General features: G+C 36.1%; 1 protein-coding gene across 4 annotated transcripts in view; it reads right to left on the bottom strand.

The window, feature by feature from the left end:
• ATP9B (ATPase phospholipid transporting 9B (putative)) overlaps positions 1-20,396 on the bottom strand; it is a 163,819-nt gene that overhangs the window by 76,544 nt on the left and 66,879 nt on the right. For all 4 annotated transcript variants that reach the window (XM_054057837.1, XM_054057836.1, XM_054057839.1 and 1 more), the window contains exons 8-11: positions 19,778-19,872; positions 12,262-12,342; positions 3,866-3,941; positions 1,580-1,656 (exon numbers count right to left, since the gene is read on the bottom strand). In XM_054057837.1, coding sequence (XP_053913812.1) covers positions 1,580-1,656; positions 3,866-3,941; positions 12,262-12,342; positions 19,778-19,872 — 329 coding nt within the window. The remainder of the gene's footprint in view (positions 1-1,579; positions 1,657-3,865; positions 3,942-12,261; positions 12,343-19,777; positions 19,873-20,396) is intronic.

Below are 20,396 nucleotides of genomic sequence, written 5' to 3'. Positions count from 1 at the left end.
ATTAGGATTTGGCTCAGTTAGTTTGTGTATGTGCATGTGTACACATAATATTTTGCATCTTGGGGTGTCACAAAAATGAATTTATTTAGGTTCCCCATGTAGATAAAATAACACAACATTTGTCAGCAGCCGTAACAAAGTATTACGCAAGCAAAGGTGTATTGTTGTAATAGTAAAAACCATGCTGCAGCTCATCAACGTGCAGCTGGATATTACTTTCTGTAGGTTTATTTGCTACTTAATCTTTTGCTGATGAAAACTTGGAGCAAATAATTTAATATTAATAGAAATTTTGAAAACATCAGGGAAAATTTAAACACAAATCCCTTTATTATAGTTTTGTGGGAAATACTCATGCAAAGAAATGTTAACAAACATTTACTAAAAACCCAATATACCTCCAGAATCTGTTGAATTGGGTTAAACATGTTACATTTATGTATATTCCCTTATCAATGTAATATATAAAATAATTTCATTTTGAACACCTGTGAGAATTATTTATTAGTCAGAAGTTGTTCAGAATTCTTTAAGAAAGATTCTGTTACTAAAGGGCTCATCTTTCTACCAGCTGGAATGAAAAATTATCTACCATACACATCCTGGTTCCATATTAATCTATTATTTTAAAATCTATGTTACAAAGATTAAAATAATAAAAGTTCACCTTAATCCATATAATGGTACATATCACCTGTCTCTGTCAACAAGACATTTCAAAGCATCTCTTTATTAGAAACATAAATCAACACACTCGGGGGACTGCAATAAACGGCTTCAAGCAATTTGTATTATCATTTCATTCTAGATGTTCCTACTCAGAGCAAGATATTATGAATGGCTTAGTTCTTTCTAAATCTCTTGCAAGAAATTTTTCCTTTCTTAATATAATTACGTATCTGCTTACTAAATATAGGTCTCAGTTGTCAGATACAGCCCACAACAGATGTTTCATATCTCTATAACCTCTTTTAGTCACCTTAAAAACATCATTGATGAAATGAAGAGGTATTTACTTTGTTTTGAACTTTCTTTGAAAGAATCTTGTGCAAAGGGAACATTTCAAACTTATGGTATCTTTTCAACAGCCAAATGTCTCGACAATGTTTGCATTGCTTACAAAAATCCCTGATAGAGCATTTCTGTGTACAGATTGGAACTTCAGTTATCTTGTTCTACTTCCTCTGGGAGCCTAATAACATTTTAGTTGTTTGTTATAAATACTCCTTCAAACTACCACATAGCTTTGGCTAAATACTTTCCAGTAAAATAATCTGAGAGAAGCGTGAATTAATATTTAGCTGTGACACTGAAGCATAGAAATTTGAAGATGCCCATTTATAGTTTGAAGACAAGTGTTTCTGTAAGTACATGTAACACTCCTTGCTAAAGGAAGAATAATTTTTACTCCCAAAATCAGACTGAGAGGCAAAATTCACTTCTCATATCAAAGTTCAAGTCAGCCCAGCATACACAAACTATATCAAAGTAAAAGCTTATAGATTTTTGGCATTAGCTACATCTATTTTCAAGTTTTATGAAAACAAAAGTAGGAAATGCCACAGTAAGACTAACTTACCTTATTTTTTGGATTAGATGTGTTCATCACACTTCGAGTTTCCTTGCCTGTGTAAATGACAACCCCAATTACAGTTCCTGAAAAACAATCAAAAAGTAAAACAGACGTGTCAAGTAGTTAAGAGAAAATATGTCTGAATTTAAATTTGCAGTAATTTACAGTCCCTCAAATAAATCAACTGTATGAAAAAAAGTCCAAGGATTTATGCAATGTACACAATATTGTGACTCTTGGTCTTCAGAACTGACTATGAAGGATCCTTGTAACTTCTATAATCAATATCCATAAAAAAGACAACATGCTTTCCTTAACGGAAACTATACTTTCAATATAACTGGTTAAAGACTTCATATTTAAACTTAAAATTGCCTCCAACTGTCTCAAAAGTTAACACCCAGCATAAATGACTGCCCTTCACAGGGGCTACAAAAATAATACAATAGCACTGAATGCACTCTACACAAATTGCCTGCTAGCTCTGTCATCTAGAACGATGTAAAATCTAGTTCACTCAATTATTTTTATAGAATCCCATACAAAAATATTCTCCTGCTCATTAACTCATAAAAATGCTTCCTCAGTTTCAATTATCTTTTAGTGAATTTTTACTGGATGGTATAAGAAAACCTGGCTTCGGCATCACTAAATAAATTTTTACATTAAATAAAACATCAAGGTTTTAATACTATGCCACTATCACACTTCCTAGCACAAAATTAAACCCTTATGTGTATTACTTTTTCACCTGAAATGGCTTTATGATGGTAGAACCAATAATGTGAAATATTTGTTGTCTTTATGCTACAAAAAATTAACTAACATAACTTGTCAGAAACACTCTGCTCAGAGAACATTAAAAACTGTATAAGAATTACATATTTGTCTGACATTAAGTAACTTAATTTGTCTTTGGCAATCAAGACCACGTGCAAGATCTGCTATTACCACTCTGCAGCGTAACAGGTTGTAAAAAATTGAAGCAGCACACAGAAAAAAGATGACAGTTAAAGACAGCGGCATTAAAAGGAAGTTTCTTTTACTCAAAAATGAGAATGCAAGTGAAAATTTGGAATCTACATACAAAACTCCATTAATTATACAATGCAACTTCTAGACAATTAAATATTAGTTTTTCTATTATTTTCTTCTCCATGCAAAAGATTTTCCTTAGGGCCTCCCTTGACATAACATTTTCCCCAAAGCTGTTTGCTTCTCACCACATGCACATGCAAATCTCTATGTTAGTTAACTTGCCCCAAACACACCCCAAAATTCCTCCTTACTTTTCTAAAAGAATAGTCATTGACCCATAATTTCTGAACTTTTTTCTACTGGTCTCCACCACTTCTTACATCATGCTATGGTAGGCTTTAGGCGAGGCTGCTTATATGTGTTTATAATACTGTCAGACAGTGAGGAGTATTTTATTCACAAAATTTTCACCTGTCATAAATTTTTGAAATTCAGTTACAGATTAATTGAAAACATCAACTATAAAAGGTCAAATTTAAATAGCCCAGCATCAAGTACCCGAACTAGGCTATGTACGTTCAACGTGGAAGTGAAAGGAAAACAACAGTTATCAATCAAATCTAGAACATCTTAATTTTAACAATCTGCTAATCGTTTTGTCTACTTCATGACTATATGCAGAGTGCACCTGTAAGACCTTACCAATTCCTTATTAGATAAGCAGACTGAAGGCAATAATGTCCTACTCTTTGTTCAAGGCCTAATCTTGTCAAATGCTAAAATTGACATGATTAGCACTCCACAGAGGCGCTGAGCAATTAAGATCTGGATTTATGATGCCATATATAACAAGCAAATATTCAAACAGAAATCTTAAATGCTTGATAACTGCAGCACTTTCATGTGAGGAGCACATTACATAGTATTAAATTGTATTTAATACATAAGATAACATTAGAGAAAAAAACAATATGCCAAAGCTTAGATTAAGATTAATATCACAAAATCAGTTACAGAAGGAAAAGTATTTCTCTCTGATACCTTAATGGCTTTAGTGGGGTACAAGGGATAGCATCGCTGAAACAGCAAAATTTAAGTAAAAAAAGAAAATTAAAAGGAAGATTAAAAAGGTATAAAAATATTGTGAGCCACAGTAAAACCAATGGGAAGGCAGATAACTGAGCAGTAAGAGATTAAAAGCCTAGATGACAAAACGATTTTCAAAAGTCATTAATATTTCACACTGTAAAAATAAAGATATGCTTCTGCAGAAGTTTTTAGATACATTATCAGCTCTACTATTGCAACACTTACCTGAAGCAACAACAGTGCTGGCCCATAAGGTATTTTCTATGCTTAGGCTTTCATGAACTGCCGGGTCGCTGTCTTCCTGTTAAAAATATGAACAGCAAATACGTAAACCAAACAAACAACTATCACAGATGATAGTTATGAACAATGCCAAACAATCTGAATAACCTCCACAGGATGTCCGTGTCCTTGTATCAATCTCACTAACATCCCAAAAAGTGAAATACTGATTAAAGTTAATATTACTTAAACCCAACTATATTCTAAGCACTAAAGTTGATAGTGTTTAAACAGGAACATGTTCTTTTCCTCAGATTTATCAAGCCACATAACAGTTTGCTATACCAGGAAGGTAAAGTGAATTACACTCACCACCAAAATTTAACACCCTGTTTTCTGTGACTATTTAAATAATCTGTAATTCATACAATAAGTTGCGGTTATCATCATCACTTAGCAATGCAATCAACTTTAGGGAAGAATATTCACATTTTTAAAAAGAAATGTGCAGTTGTGTTGTCTTACCACATACTTACAAAATACATATCTAACAGGAAAATACTTCCAATAGGAAATTTCCATGTTCCATGATTATTTAAAACTTCTTTTCCCTCCTTTCTCTCCTCTCAAGCAATAATGGTTCACAAATTATAAACAGACTTAATCTCTCATAATCAATTTGGAGCATCTACAGATTTATTACTTATTAGCTGCTGTGAAATGTGCTGTTTACAACTCAACAGAATTACAGATTGTGCTAAACATTTTGCGGGAAAAGCACGATGATCGATTTATTGAAATACACAATAAATTCCACATGTCAATAACCAAAACCTGTGTCCATTTTTCACCTCTATTTTGAAATAACACCCAAGCACAGGATGAGGTGCTTACAAATCTCGGTTCCTAAAAAAGAAAAAAATCTCAAACTTAACAGATACGTTTTTGTGTGTACTTCAGAAGGTCCCTGCATGGCAAGGACATAGCTCTTATTCTCTTAAGTATGGTAAAATCATTGTTTAAAAGGCACAGAGAATCATTCTGTAAAAAATAGAGGGAGGATATGGAATTAGCTAGAAGAAGAAAACCATGTTTTGAATGAAGACCTATGTAAGAAAAATTCTGTCAAGAATCACCAATGTTCCGTAAGAGTAGTCTTTCATTAAGAAAAAGGAGAAATATTTTTTGATACTTTTCTAAGGAATTAATACCGTAAGAATTACTTGTCATACCCCTAACAATTAAAATACACTAGGTTTGAGACAACAGCATTCGCAAGACCACTCTAATGAAGTAAAACGCTATCATGTAGGGATTTTCAGTAGTTGGAGCATACTACAAAGAGCAGAAGTGATTTCCAAGATATTGCTACATAACAGCAGAAGTACTTCATATTGACAGGCCATGGAACATTCACCTGTACAGAGCTGAAGGTAAAACAGGATCAGCAGCTATAGCAATACTCAAAATTATTGGTAGTATTAGTAACACATAAATCCTTGATCGCTGAAACATTAAATGCAAGAAGGGTATCATGAACTAGCTCAAAAAAGTATAATTAGTGGCAATTGTCAGTCATCTTTGTGACACTTGATAACTTATTTCTGAGATGAGTGACTTTGATGAGTGACCATAGCCTAAATTCATACATAATCTTTCCTAATTTCATAATGCTTAGACTCCTGGTTAGATTGCTGATTGATTGTTCCTGGGTTATTCAGATTCTGTTATTATGTCAGCCTTCTGAAAGCCTAATACAGCAGCACATAGACATGCAAGTCTAAGTAGAAATTATCCAAGAAAACTAGTTTTTCCAGAGGAAGACACTAGTAACGTAGCCAAAATACTAACTGCAGTTGCTTGGAGCATGGCTGTCAGCGGAGAGATTGCCATCTATACCTACAAAGTTGAAACATGACAATGTCCAGTGGTAAGTTTCCATACAGAACTTACTTAGAGGTTTCAGAGTCTGTTTCTACAAGGCTAGAAATAGGACACAAACTGGCCACATGCAAGTTGAAACCTGATATTGACTTTTTTCATTCTCATCATGGGCTTTCCAAGACTCACTGAATTTAACCAGACAACTTTCCTGAGATTCTTTCATACAGACATTGCAGATTAGCCATTTGTGACAAGAGCTGAAGGCTGCCACTTTCAACCCAAATGGTGGGCCTGGCACTAAACAGAAGTCTTAATTTCACACAACTTGCCATGAGATGTATGGATTGTTCTCTGTCAGCAGCGCCATGTTAACCTTGATTACTTTTTATCACCCATAAACTATTCTGCATAGTTCCAGTTGTTTCAATCTGCTTGATTCTATGCGCCATCAATGCACTGCAAAGAAAGGAAATCCTGCTCAAGTATTCTGAACAAGAAATTTGTTGAGTTTCCCACTGCATCACTAGGTCAACTGAAAACAATGTATAAGTGTAGAAGGAAAATGCTTTTATTTATATGAACTCGCTACTGTACTTCAAACAGCAAATCATGCTACAGTTTGTCAGAAAAGTCCACAGCAGGCATATAGTAGGACGATGTGTACTAACAGAGCTGATCACGAAGATCCCACACTTCAGCCAAATGCTGCAACCTCATGGAAATGCATGGGTCAGTCTTTTATAATCACCAACACACAGTGACAGGAGACAGATGTGAATACTATACTTGAAATGAATTTAGTCTCAAAACCCAAAAAAGTCTTTGTGTTTTGCCCTCCGAAGTTCTATACAGAATACCTGTTGTCCATAATGGGACTCCAAATAGCTCCCCCCAAAGACTGAAAGAGATGGTTTCCTATCTACCGCTTACTAAAACTGCAATCATACTTATGTAGTCATTTTTGCATTATGTTGAATTCCAGCATGAAGAAAGAATTTGAATTTCAAAAAGAGCATTGTGTTTGAACTAGCCATTAGCATAGAATTAATGTACACAATTACATACAGAAAAGCTGCAGAATTCAAAGAAACGTTCACTGCTGTATCTGTGCATACGTTTGTATTTATAATTCAAGACCAAAGAAGACTTCAGATAAAAATAGCTGTAGAAAAAAACACTCATGATTTCATAGTGGGGTACTACGATATGTTAACCTATACTACAAAAAAGTGGACAGATGAAATTCCGTACAGTGAAATGTAAAGTGATGCAGGCAAAGGAAGAAAATATCCCAACTTCACAAAGTGATGAATTCTAAGCTGATCAAATCTAATCAGAACTGATAACTGCTCAGAAAAACTATGAGATTATTACAAATCTACCAAAACACTAATAGTCAAGAACAAGCTCAAAGTTTAGAATTACTAGGAGAGGAAAAAACAGAACAACAAATATGCTACTACAAAGAAATCCACAGTTTGCCCAAGTACTAAGTATGTAGTTCTAAATCACAGAATCACAGAATCACAGAATCACAAGGTTGGAAAGGACCCATTGGATCATCGAGTCCAACCATTCCTAACACTCCCTAAACCATGTCCCTAAGCACTTCATCCACCCGTTCCTTAAACGCCTCCAGGGAAGGCGACTCGACCACCTCCCTGGGCAGCCTGTTCCAGTACCCAATGACTCTTACTGTGAAGAATTTTTTTCTGATATCCAACCTGAACCTCCCCTGACGGAGCTTCAGGCCATTCCCTCTTGTCCTGTCCTCTGTCACTTGGGAGAAGAGGCCAGCTCCCTCCTCTCCACAACCTCCTTTCAGGTAGTTGTAGAGAGTAATAAGGTCTCCCCTCAGCCTCCTCTTCTCAAGGCTAAACAACCCCAGCTCTCTCAGCCGCTCCTCGTAAGACTTGTTCTCCAGCCCCCTCACCAGCTTTGTTGCTCTTCTCTGGACATGCTCCAGAGCCTCAACATCCTTCTTGTGGTGAGGGGTCCAGAACTGAACACAGTATTCAAGGTGCGGTCTCACCAGTGCTGAGTACAGAGGGAGAATCACCTCCCTGGACCTGCTGGTGACCCCATTTCTGATACAAGCCAAGATGCCGTTGGCCTTCTTGGCCACCTGGGCACACTGCTGGCTCATGTTCAGTCGGCTGTCAACCAGCACCCCCAGGTCCTTCTCTTCCTTATTCCAAGGAAGAATATTCCTTATTCTTATTCTTATTCCTTATTCATCTCTCCTTCCTCCTCCTTATTCCAAGTGGAAAATAAAAAGAACTAGAAAATCTTCAAAATGGGCAAGAAGGGTGGTCAATATAGCTTCCATATTAGATATGACTAATGAAACCTAAACTCTAATGAGGAACATGACAAAAATCTGAGATGGACACCTAGAAAGGGAGGACAGTCTTTTAACAAAGAAGAAAGCGCTCATAAAGAAGGCTGGGAAAATTAAAATAACAGGCAATTTTTCTTCACAAAAATACATAATAAACCTGCACAACTTTCTATCTGAATGCTTCAAAGGTTACACAGGTTCAACGGGGAACTGGGTAGGTTTAAAGAAGTAAAATTCATTGCAGGTTACTTATAGAAACCAGCTCTGACTCAAGATGTTCCCACATCATGAGCTGTTATGCGACAGCAGAATCTTCTGAGGTGGCAGTATCATCTCCTTATCCTACTCTACTCTCCTTCTCTGCAGTCTGTTTCTGGCTATTGTTAGGAATAGCATAATAAGCTTGGAAACTCTTTTTCTCTGCCTAAGTGTATTCTTCAATTAGAGATTTTAAGACAGTGAATTACAAAACTCTCTCTTATTACAATAAGAAACTGAAAGCCCTGCAGTGATTATGGAGTGGTGAGAACAGCCAGGAAAAAGTCACTTGTACAATGTCTATCTGCTACAAGACTTAGTGAAATACATCCTTTTAGGTCATTCGAAAGAGTAAAAACATCTAATGAACTACCTCTTTCCACTCACGCAATGATTAACAGCATAGTTTGGTCAAGCAGTTAGCTTCTGATTATTTCATCACAAACCCTTCACATTATAATCGCTCATCTAACATTTCCAGCTTTCTACAGTTCATTCAATTTACCAAATACCACATACCACACCTTCCATACCTAAACGGATTAAGACTTATTAACTTTATTTTTCACTTGTCATAAGTTACTCCAATGAAAAATAAAAAAAAATATTTAGCAGTTATAAGTTTAGCTGTTTCACATTATTTTTATTTCTACTTTGGGGGAGCTGGTAGGGACAGACGAAACAGGGAAGGGACAAGGACTCTGATTCCTGAACAAGACCTGGTCTGTGGTAAGAAACGGTTCTGCAAACTTTCTGACACTGCTACAGCTAACAGAACATTATGTTATAGGGTAAATTGAATCCACCACTCATTCTAGTAGCAGAAATTTGTAATATAAGGGCTCCTTTGTCCAACTGACAAAATTTCCACTTAAGGTCTGCTGAGGTGAATTTCATTTGGCAGCTCTATGTTTCTTGGTCTTTAAATTTTGAATTAAGTCCATTAACAGAATAGTGCAGTTCAGTATTGCATCCCAGCTTCATATTCAGGCTTAGTTTTTGAAGTCACATCCAGCACTGATCACACAGGTTTAAATTGCCTGCAGTTCTTACTCTAGGAAATTAGTCTGTAGCTCTTGCACGTGCAGAGGAAAAGGAACAGATGAGGAGCGAAATAAAAATTGAATATATCCTATTCCCAGTCCTGAATTCATAATAGCTAACCAAGGAGTATGTCAAATTTCAAGTAGCCATTCGAAAGGGTTCAGTGCTACAGTTTATTAGAAATCTGTTCAGATAATAACAGAGGGCTTTGAGATGAAATACCTAATCCTTGAATGAACCAGTGCACCACTTCCATTTGACCTTTTCCAGCACTGTTCCCACCTGACAGGATGCGGTACAACAACCCCACCAGCTTTTGTAGGAAAGTGGAAGAATAAACATTAATTTAGTTACATCAGTTGAAAGAGATTCCTTCCCCAATTACTCCTGCTAGGTTCCTTTTATTGGCATATGCATTTCGGACAGGGTCAGCTTCTGCACACGTTGGCTCCTTAGTCTGGCTGTCCGTATGGCTGTCAGTGCCAGCACAAGGCAGGTGAGTAAAAAGGAGTTGCAGAACATTACAGCATTCCCTCAGTGGCAACATAAAATGAAGATACACTGGAGTGACACAATTATTGTTTCAAAACAGTTAATTCTCTAACAATAAAGATGAAGTTAAAAAAAACCTCCTTCTCTCTACTAAAGTAGACTTATCCAAGAAAACGTCTGTATAATCAGCCCCAGGCCAGAGACTCTACTCACAACTGAATACACAAATTTCCATCCTTGCATCTTGATATGTATTTTTCCAAAGTATCAACAGCTACATGCAACAGGTTTTGCATCAAGGCAGGTTTTTTAAAACATTTGACAAGGTACTATATTGGAAAAAATTATACCAAATAGTTCTGTACCATAAGAAAAAAAAAGTTTATTATAGCAGATCAACTAAACTCAAAGGAAGCGGTTCTCAGAGATTTCTACTGGACTAATTAAAAAAAAAAAGATTTAGATATATTCCCAAAGTGAACGAAGAGACTGAGGTGACAACACAGATCTGCAGTATAGTAGAAATTAAAGGAAAAGATTCTTACAAGAATGATGGAAGAAGGGACCAAAATTTAAACAAAAACCAGCCGAGGTCAAAAGCAGAAGAATTTCCATGATTCTGTACAGAAGCAGTAAGTAAAATGTACATAACAGTGGCCATGCTAGCCTATACTGGTGTAAAGCTCTACTCCTTGGGTTCCACTGGTAAAAGCTGGATTAAGAAGTACAGCTACCTTTTATTCTCCTTCTAGAGACATGTGTTTCTCTCGTGCTTTTTCAGAACTGATGAAACAGCTTCTCAATTTATCTCAAGCCCACATAGGAGCATCAGTCAGAAGAGAAATTCTAGTATTCTATGCCTGTGTAAATTCCTGTTCTGTGTACCACTGTTTCAAAATAAGCTCAGCCAAGACATGGATGATGCCCTGAGAACAAACAAAACTATCTCACATTTTTACAGAATATTGATTTAAATTATCTATTGTTCCTTGGTAGGATGTCCAGAAGAGAGGAGTGGAGGCAAAGAATTAACTTAGGCCATTATTTAAGGGCCAGACATGATCCTTCCATGCAAGGACACACACTTGGTTTGATGCACTGACTGCATATAATGCACCACAATCCATGGAGGACAATGGAAAATTACTTCATGAGAATTTGGCAGACATCAGAGTACAGCAGAGCTTTAACTCCTTCTGAAGGGTTATGCAGGTGTACTGTAAAAGGTATCTTCTAATAGTTATCAGGTTTGCTGTGGATCTGTTTCTCACGTAGCAGTACTTAAATGAAGTTGTTACCTCATAAAAACTTCAGAGCTGTGCACCTAAGTTTCTGTTTTGTTTTATGGTCACACACTTTTTGAAATTATCTAAGTTTGTCTTCTACATTGTTAGTACTCTGTCTTCATAATGGGGAAAAAAAGAAAAGAAAAATCAATGCGCTATTACCCTGTCAACCTACCCTTGCAAGAATTCTTTGAACATCAGTGCTTAAGTAGGAAAAATGTATGCATTAGCATCACTAAGCAAACAATTTTTTTTTTTCACTTTAACATAAAATATAAATCAGATGCAAAAACTGATTCAGTGTTAGAAGGGAGGGCTCATAGCAGCAGAAGAAAGATAAATCAGTAAACAAATGTCCCAAAACAACATTTCACTATATAGAACATATAGAGTAAGAAAAAAAAAAATTTTCTAAAAACAACTGCAGCGTGATTCACTGTGAAGCAAATCTGAGGGCAATGTCTTTAGATGCACACACACACTAGTTCCAGTTAAACTGCCCTTCCTACTAAAGCAGTCAAAACAACACATGTAAACCTGAAAGCTTATTATCATATTCAGTCTTAAATATAATTACACCTAGAAAGAAGATTTCAGAAAGCATGCATAAACATCTTTTAAGCTTTATTTTACTTTTTGAGACAACTGGACTTTCGAAGTCCTAGCTTTCCCTTGAACAGAAATGCTGCTAAACAAGGCACATTTTTACTGCACATAAGCTAGCAGTTGCACTGTCTCAGGCCACTGAATATATTCAACTCGCCAGTTTTTTGACATATACAAAGACTAGATTAGATGTCTGGGGAAAATAATACGTACTACTGTACAAATTGTTTCACAGAAGATTATAGCGATGTCAACAAATACCCAGTTCCCAGATACTGCTTTTTTTCACATATTCTTTTTGTATCAGCCTTCTGAACTATATGTTTACCAGAGTTTCTTTTATATGAAGTATCGGCATGGCAGGACCATGGAAAATACTGCTGTAAAGCTAAGGAAACATCTGATATGACTTTGACACTAAGTATAGGTTTCAGTTACACTGAGAAACGGAAGAGAGCAGTCGAACTGTATTTATATACACTACTTACCCGCGTGAAGGTACCCTCAAAACTGTGAATATCCAGCTGTGGCTTCTGAGCATAAACGTAAGCATTGATTGAAAAGAGATCCTGTAAAACAGATTAACATACTTACTATTATTTAAACTGAAATTTAATCATGTATTTTGAAGAACCGTTCAGTGGTAAAGATTCCAATTTATGACACGCCCCACCCCAAGCCAAGTTAAGGTATTGAAATTTTTACCCAACAAAGAAATATGCTGGTTTTTTCAGCACATCTTGCTATAAAGGAACCAGACTCCCAGACTCGAGATGATATTCTAAATGTGTTGATAGTTGTTTTACGTTCATAACATGAGTTAGAAATTTATCTACTTTATTTTCTTGTAACAGCCCCATTGTAACAGTAGGATCTTGAAATATTTTCTACATATTTGTTCTTTTAAAAATAAAGTAGGTTTTAATTAGATTGGGAAAAAATCCTTTTCCAGCAGAGACAAAGCCAACTAAATACAAGAGGAAACAAGGAAATTGATTCAAATTCTCTTAAACGCTCAAGCACATCTGCAGTCAACCCATGACAAACTCCCATCAGCTTCATAAAAGCCTGGATACATCTGCTTAAAGTCAGGGACATGCTAAAATAGTCTGATAAAATTGACCCTATTATATGTGGTACTACTATTTGTGACAACAAATAACCCACAAAAATACCTACCCTGGAACTAAGAAAAATAAGATAGTTCAATACTACAGTAGCAGTATCTATAAATAGATGGCAGTATGGTATAAACAGGGTGTGGGGGGGAAATCTGATTGTGAGATCTTACAAACGGTCCCTATAGGCCCAGAGAGGATTATCTTAAAATTCTGAAACAAATATTTCATCAGGTAGTTGTTCTGAAACATCTACCTCCCAGAGAAAGAATACCGTAGACTGATTGTTAAAAACCTGATACAAAGGACTTTCTTCTAATCACAGAAGCAAAACTTTGGTGTTCTTCAGATAATCAGGTCCAACAGCAGCTAAGAGATTTCAGTATGAATTGACTAGGCAATGCATGGATCCATAATCCAATTTCCCCTCGAGAGAAGCAGATGCCTGATACCCAAACCCCAGCTGACCTAAGAATCGTAACCTCTGATGAAATCTAAGAGTGTCTATCTTCTGACTGTATGTTACACCTAACGATTTGGGTTATTTCTGCCCTTTGTTGCTGGATGAATCTTGTAAAAGGCTAATCTGACACCAGCTCTGGGGAGCAGATTACATGATACCATACCCTGTTCGTGCTAGCTAGAATGCGCCGCCTTCAGAAGCAGAATTTATTTTACATCCTCATTCATGGATATACAACCACACCTTGGCTCAAATGCAGTTATTTTTAAAAGTATGCGATTATTTTTCTTTCGAAAACCCCTACATTTGAATATTATGTTATTTGAACATTAAAAACATTAACTACAGGCACAATTGTCTTAAAATCTGGCAGATTTGTATTCTTTTGTTTTGCCTACAGATTTTTTAATATCATTACTTTTTAATTTTTCTAGATAAAAATGAATGTTTTTGTCTGCTGTACATTTATGAAACATGTTTGACTCAAAAAATTAAGTTTGAAATTGTGTAGCTCTATAAATTTGTATTTCATTTTATATTCTCAGACAAGAAATCTCTCACATTATACCTTGCAAGACCCACATAGACTTTGTATTCCATATGCTTTTTAAAAATTGAATCAAATCTGAACATTAACTCTCACAAATTATCTTTATCTTAAACCGTTAGCCATTTATTGTAGTCTTTCACACGAAGTTCATTCATTGCATCCTTGTTCTTCCAACCTACTTTCATCAGGTTCACGAGAAATAATTCATATGAAACTAATACACAGATGGTGTCCTATGTCTTCATCATTAACTTCTTTCCAATCTGTTATCACCTACAATTTAGCTAATCCAGGCTATTATGTGCTTTATTATGCAAAGAAAAATAAAGAGTCTCTCAGTAGTGGATAGCACAGCAGAAAACTAATACCACACACAGTGATATACACAATAAAAACTGCTAGTGAAATGTGTCAACCAAGAACTTCTCTCTTTTCAAAGAATGCCTTAGTAGGAAGCAGCATTAGAATAAAAGCAAGCAGAAATCTCCAACTTTTTAAGTATATTGGCATTTGTACAGTAATATATTTTCCTCTTTTTTAATCTTTCTATTTTCTCCATTGTTACCTACCACATTTTGTTTTTATGTTTTGTTCATCTTTTGCATTTCTGATTTAACACAAAGTTTCATGTTTTTCTTTTTTTTCTGCTTTGAATTTCAACTCTGAAACAAACTCATTTATCTCTCTGAAAAACTGCTATCTGCATATTCCTTACACCTTTGTGGCATTACTCTGGAATGTCACAAAACAGAACAGTCTGAGTATTCAAAAACTACAAGATTTTTTTCCTCAAGACTAAAACAATACAAGAAAAACTTGTGCTCTGAGAGAAATTCAGGGTGGCAGCTCATTCACAATTCATTCATTACTAGAAAAGACATACAAACCACACTACATGTGCTCTGTAGCTTTCTGAAGTATTTTGTCATTATTGGGGTAAAGAAAAGAGACAATGACATTTTTTCTGTAGGCCAGTGCTCTGTACTCCAAACAGACATCATTCTCAGACCAATAAAATACAGCAGCTGAAGCTTTATAATACTGGGAAAAAAGAAATCCAAAGAATGATGCAGTTACAGAAGACATATTAGATATGAACTGCATTCAACAATAAAAGTTGCTCTAGGAGTATAAAGGTGTTCCTTTCCCTAGCACTGCATTCCCACTAGCAGAAGCTATGCATTTCTCATCTCAGTGTCTTGAAATACGTCACGATGGTGAATTTAACAAGAAAACATCACAATCTGTATACTGCATTACATGTAAATATAACTTCTGCTCACTAAGGAAGAAAAATTTACCTGGTTAGGTTATGTCTTTCCTTCCTCCATATAAAAGCAGAGAGAAGGGAAATTACCTTAAAAAATTATTTAATTATATTATTTTTTAAAAAAGAAGCAATTACTTTTTATTAATGATAAAACTAATGAGGGACTTGATCTTAATGAAAATTCAGATTCTGAGAAGAATTATTTTCATACTATAGAACTGCTGGTTCACTGAAGCCAAATAGTTTTTATTGAACATAGCAGTAGAATAGTATTCTACATGTAAAATTACTTTGCTTAAAGGAAAAAATGAGGGCAAACAACCTCAGTTGTTTTCTCATCTAAAGGAAAAAAAACACTTGGGTACAGGGACTGTAACAGTTCTAGATTAAAGCAACTATATGAAAGACTTGAATAATTAAGCAATAAAAGTCAAATTATTTTTATACAACAATATGCGAGACTTTAAAAAAACTTTATATGAATTTAATTATCTCATACTTGAAAATAGTAATTCAGGAGAATACATTTTATCTCACTACATTGAAAGTCAGAAAATAACTCGATGATGGTACAATAATGAAAATGTTCTCTTTTGCTTTTCACAATGTAAAAATCCCTGTAAAGTTATTAATAACATCAAAAAATCTCCTCTATTAAGTCAAGGGCAACATTTGTTCACCTTACTTAAAGATCATTAAAATACATTCTTAATCATAACATGTAGTTCATTACAAATAAACTGCCTTTGGTTCAATAAAACTAATTAAATGTAAATGGTATTGTTTACTGCTGTATGGATCTTCTGAAATAAATCAGCAAGTCACCATTTATTGAAAATTAGTGACCTCATTGTTGTTAATAAATTTAGATGATCACACAAACTGGAGAAAAACACTTGAAGAACACGCCTATCGCCAAAAGCCCTACCCTACCTACAACTATGAAACTGCAAGAAACCTTATCTAGGTGTTAGAATATTTGCTCCTCAGCTGTCATTAAATGACTTGTTGAAATTTTAATTCTCTTATCACATTAAGTACTTTATAAAGACAAAATCTGTACCGATCGTCTTGGTGGTATCATCTGTTCTTTAAGAAAAGCTCTGATGTTCTGCAGGTTTCCTCATTCTGGGTTTCACCGTGAGCAGGGTTACAGTGCTGTTCTGCTGACACCACTGACAGCTCATGCCAACACAAGATACTCATCATCTTTACATCAGATAATGAAAGGAATCAAAACGAGTGACAATTATGCAGAGAACTGAGCCTGGTGGGCAGCATCACTGTACATCCTGCAACACAAGCATGTCAGGAGAATTTCATTTGTATGCTGCCTGTGGAAGTGGCAATGTTGTTTGATTGTATTATGCAGAACAGATAAAAGATGGCATTTATTGGGTATAAATGATCTGGGTATTTGGAAAGTTTAATTTTCCAAAGTTCCTTGAAGTGAAACAGTTTCCATTAATGCCCATGGTGAGGCAGTTGGAGCTGGATGATCTTAAAGTCCCTTCCAACTCAAACCATTCTATGATTTACAAAATATAAAGAAAAATATTTACCGAAGTGTTTCCTAAAATGCTTTATTTTCATCCTGCAATTAATTTAGAGGCAAATAGGATGCACTACCCATCTTGTGCAGCACATTAATGCAAACCAAAAGAAAGGAGGATGCTGCCCCAGCCACAGCTTTTAGCAGAAGGAAGGATTACTGCCAAATGCTCCTAGCATTTTGTAGAGGAAAGGAAATCAGAGTTGATCCCAGACTGGAGCACAAACCTCAGTTCTTTGCCAGACTACTTCAAACTTGCCCAGGGAAGTAGGTGGTTGCCATCCCTGGAGGTATTTAAAAGATGGATAGACAAGGTGCTCAGGGATATGCAGAGAAGGACTTGAGGGTGTTGGTCGATGAGAAGCTCAACATGAGCTGGCAATGTGCACTTGCAGCCCAGAAGCCCTTTGCAGAAGGGCTACAAAGATGATCGGAGGGCTGGAGCACCTTCCCTATGAGGACAGGCTGAGAGAGTTGGGCCTGTTCAGCCTGGAGCAGAGAAGGCTCAAGTGACTGTCCAGTACCTGAAGGGGGCTACAGGAAAGCTGGAGAGGGACTGTTCATAAAGGCTTGTGGGGACAGGACCAGGGGGAATGGGTATAAAGTGGAGAGGGGCAGATTTAGAGTGGACATTAGGAAGAATTTCTTCACTATGAGAGTGGTGAGACACTGGAACAGGTTGCCCAGGGAAGTTGTGGATGCCCCATCCCTGGAGGTGTTCAAGGCCAGGCTGGATGGGGCCTTGGGCAGCCCGATTTAGTGAGATGTCCCTGCCCAAGGCAGGGGGGTTGGAACAATATGAACTTTAAGGTCCCTTCCAACCCTAACTATTCTGATACTATGATATTTGGTTGGCAGGAAGTATGATAACCAGCGTCAGTTACTTCAGGAAGACATGCCGGCTTAATGCAGATAAAAGTCTTGGCTAACGTGGTTAACCACCAATAACCATGTGACGTGAGAAAAGGCAGAGGCATGCCAACTGCTTGGTGGCCTCCATAAGCTGCTGAGGGTCAGGGAAGGTTTGTTAAGTGTGTGTAGCTCTCATTACTCATGGTTACACCTGATGACACAACTCACGTTGTCACCTACAGCTCAAGAAGAGGGAGAATACAAAAATCTTGCAAGAAGCACAAGTCAGTTGGAGGTAGGTTAACACCAGGAAGTAGAAAAAACTAAGGAAGAAATGGTTACTATATTGTACAGTCAAGTCTTGCTTACTGTTTCCAACACACAGCAATAATTTCTTGGTGATACCTTGCCTTTCCCTCCCCTACACGCTCAAAACAACCATCTGAAGCAAACCTTCACTTCTGCAGGAAGTTGAGGCTGCATGTCCTAACATTCAAATATAGATTCCCCAATTACAACCATTTCTGATTTATTTTCTACTGTAAACAACCACAATACAAACATTTAACACTTTCAAATAAAATGATCGGATTTAACAGCAATTTTATACTAGCTCTGTAAATGTTTAACAATTTATTTGTCAACTGATAATTGATTAGTTTTTTAAAACAAAATAACACTATATACAACTTACAATACAACAATTCAGAACACCAAAGCTCAGACCACCAAAATTTTCAAGCTCAGGACACCGAAAATATAACCAAACAGAATTAAAAGACGCAGTGCTCTGTACACAGAGTTTTATTTGTTGAGTACAGTCAGTGATGCTTCTGAACCAAAAGAGAAATAAAGAATAATAGCTAAGCTGGACACAAATGTGCTTATCTGAAAATTGCTATTTAATTAAAAAAATAAATCAAAGAAATATAGAAATTCGTTGATTTTAGTCAAATGCATGCATCTATCTCAACTGTGGACATGATTTTTTTTAAATGAGAAGACAAGAAAGGTCAGTGATTAAATGGTAAAAACCTACAGTAGAGGTATTATTACCAATACTAAATTCAACTGTACATTACAGAATATTTGTTTAAGTTTGTTCTTGCACCAGAACTCCAATCGCAGAGCCTGACTTGGCATTTCTGTCTGGCATGACCAACCTTTGGTTTTGTCCCTTGTTCCAAATCCTCTAAATTCAGACCTAGCTATCTTTTCCTCCTGTCACACGTGAAGCTAGTGGCCAGAGCACTATGAATACAAGAAAAAAAAATCTCCCCTGTGCTGATTTCAGTGTGACTGCAACTGTAATTCTGGGAATTATAACTGCAAGTCTTGCTAAGATCTGGCAAATAAATCTAACACTTACTTTTTCAATGGAGGTAGCATATAAATAGTCCTCTTAAGGTATGGTTGCCTCTAATAAAACACCTAAAGGATGTCAAAACACCAGAAATTCTGTACAAGTAAATTTCCACAAGCTTGCACTGTATTTTTTCAGAGGGAGTCTCTTAATACCAAGCCAAAGTAAAATAGCAAGCTTCCCCAATGTAAGGGACACAATTCGGTTTCTTGTTAAGAAACATTTATGCCATTCTACATATATTTTTGTAGATATGTGTCTATTTTTAATTCATACAGATATACACACACACGTCCTTTTTCCTTATTTGGATAGTAACCCATGACATGGCACATACGTGCACTCAAAAAATGCATGCAGTCAGGCAGCTCTTAGTGAGCCCTTGTTGCAAGGACTTTTACATTGCACCTAGTCAGACCAGAAGGCATGTTGACAACAACAAGCACTTTGCCTTCCAAAAGCAGACTGCTGTTTCCCAAGTGTACAAGTCAGTGACTAAAGCAACAGCTCCTGAGGCAAGAATGACTTGCACTCGCAGTACAACAACTGCTTCTGCAGAGTATGGATCTCTGCGCAGACCACAATAAGAATCATCAAGTTCAAAGTTAAAGATCTAATTTTGTCTCAGTTTCTTTTCCATATAAAGCCAAGAATATTTGCATAATCAACTTCTCATACAAGATTCAGTGGAATATCTAGCTCCTTTTTATTACAAAAACTAAGACTGTGGTAACAGATATTTTCCAATACTTACAACAACTTTAACAATCTTTTGGATAAGAGATATATATGCCTAGATGGAAGATATCTTAAAAGCAAACAGATAAAATGCTTACCCCCAACGCTGGCAGTCTTTGTGTGCAACTGACAGCAACCTTCAGTTTCCAGTCTGTTTCTCCATCCAGCTGGTCAGTTCGAATGAAACACGAACCTTGAAGTTATAAAGAGACATCAAACTATTTTTTTGATCTCAAAACCTCAGTTTGGGTTAAAAAATTAGTTAAGAGTGAAAATAAAGCAATTTACAACAATTTTTAAATTAACATGCTGCATATAAAAGGATTAATATTTTGCATCGTCTGTGTGCTTTCTTCTAGGAATGCTCCAGATATCACACAATAGTGCGATTTTTTTCTGATAAAATTAAAAATATGCCTGTTTATGAACAGGACAGGGAAATCTTATTTCACAGCTTTCTCAGTAGTTTCTAAACAGGTTTCCAAATGTTATCAGGAAGAGAAACGTCATTGGCTGAAACAGAAGCATGTTAAATGTTATTTTCTTTTAAGAATTGTCCAACGCAATAGAATACTGAACTCATGCCTGAGATTTTTGTCTCTTCGCTGACATGAGATCATAAAACTCTGCTGCCAGTCTCCTGGCTTCTCCGAAATAATAAAAACTAACTAAATAAATCCTTACCATGTAAGCCATTCAAAACAATATGGGTCTTAG

Source organism: Cuculus canorus, chromosome 2 (assembly GCF_017976375.1).
Source record: "Cuculus canorus isolate bCucCan1 chromosome 2, bCucCan1.pri, whole genome shotgun sequence".
NCBI lineage: Eukaryota > Metazoa > Chordata > Aves > Cuculiformes > Cuculidae > Cuculus > Cuculus canorus.
The sequence above is the reverse complement of the archived record's forward strand: the minus strand, read 5'-3'. Positions and strand labels throughout refer to the sequence as shown.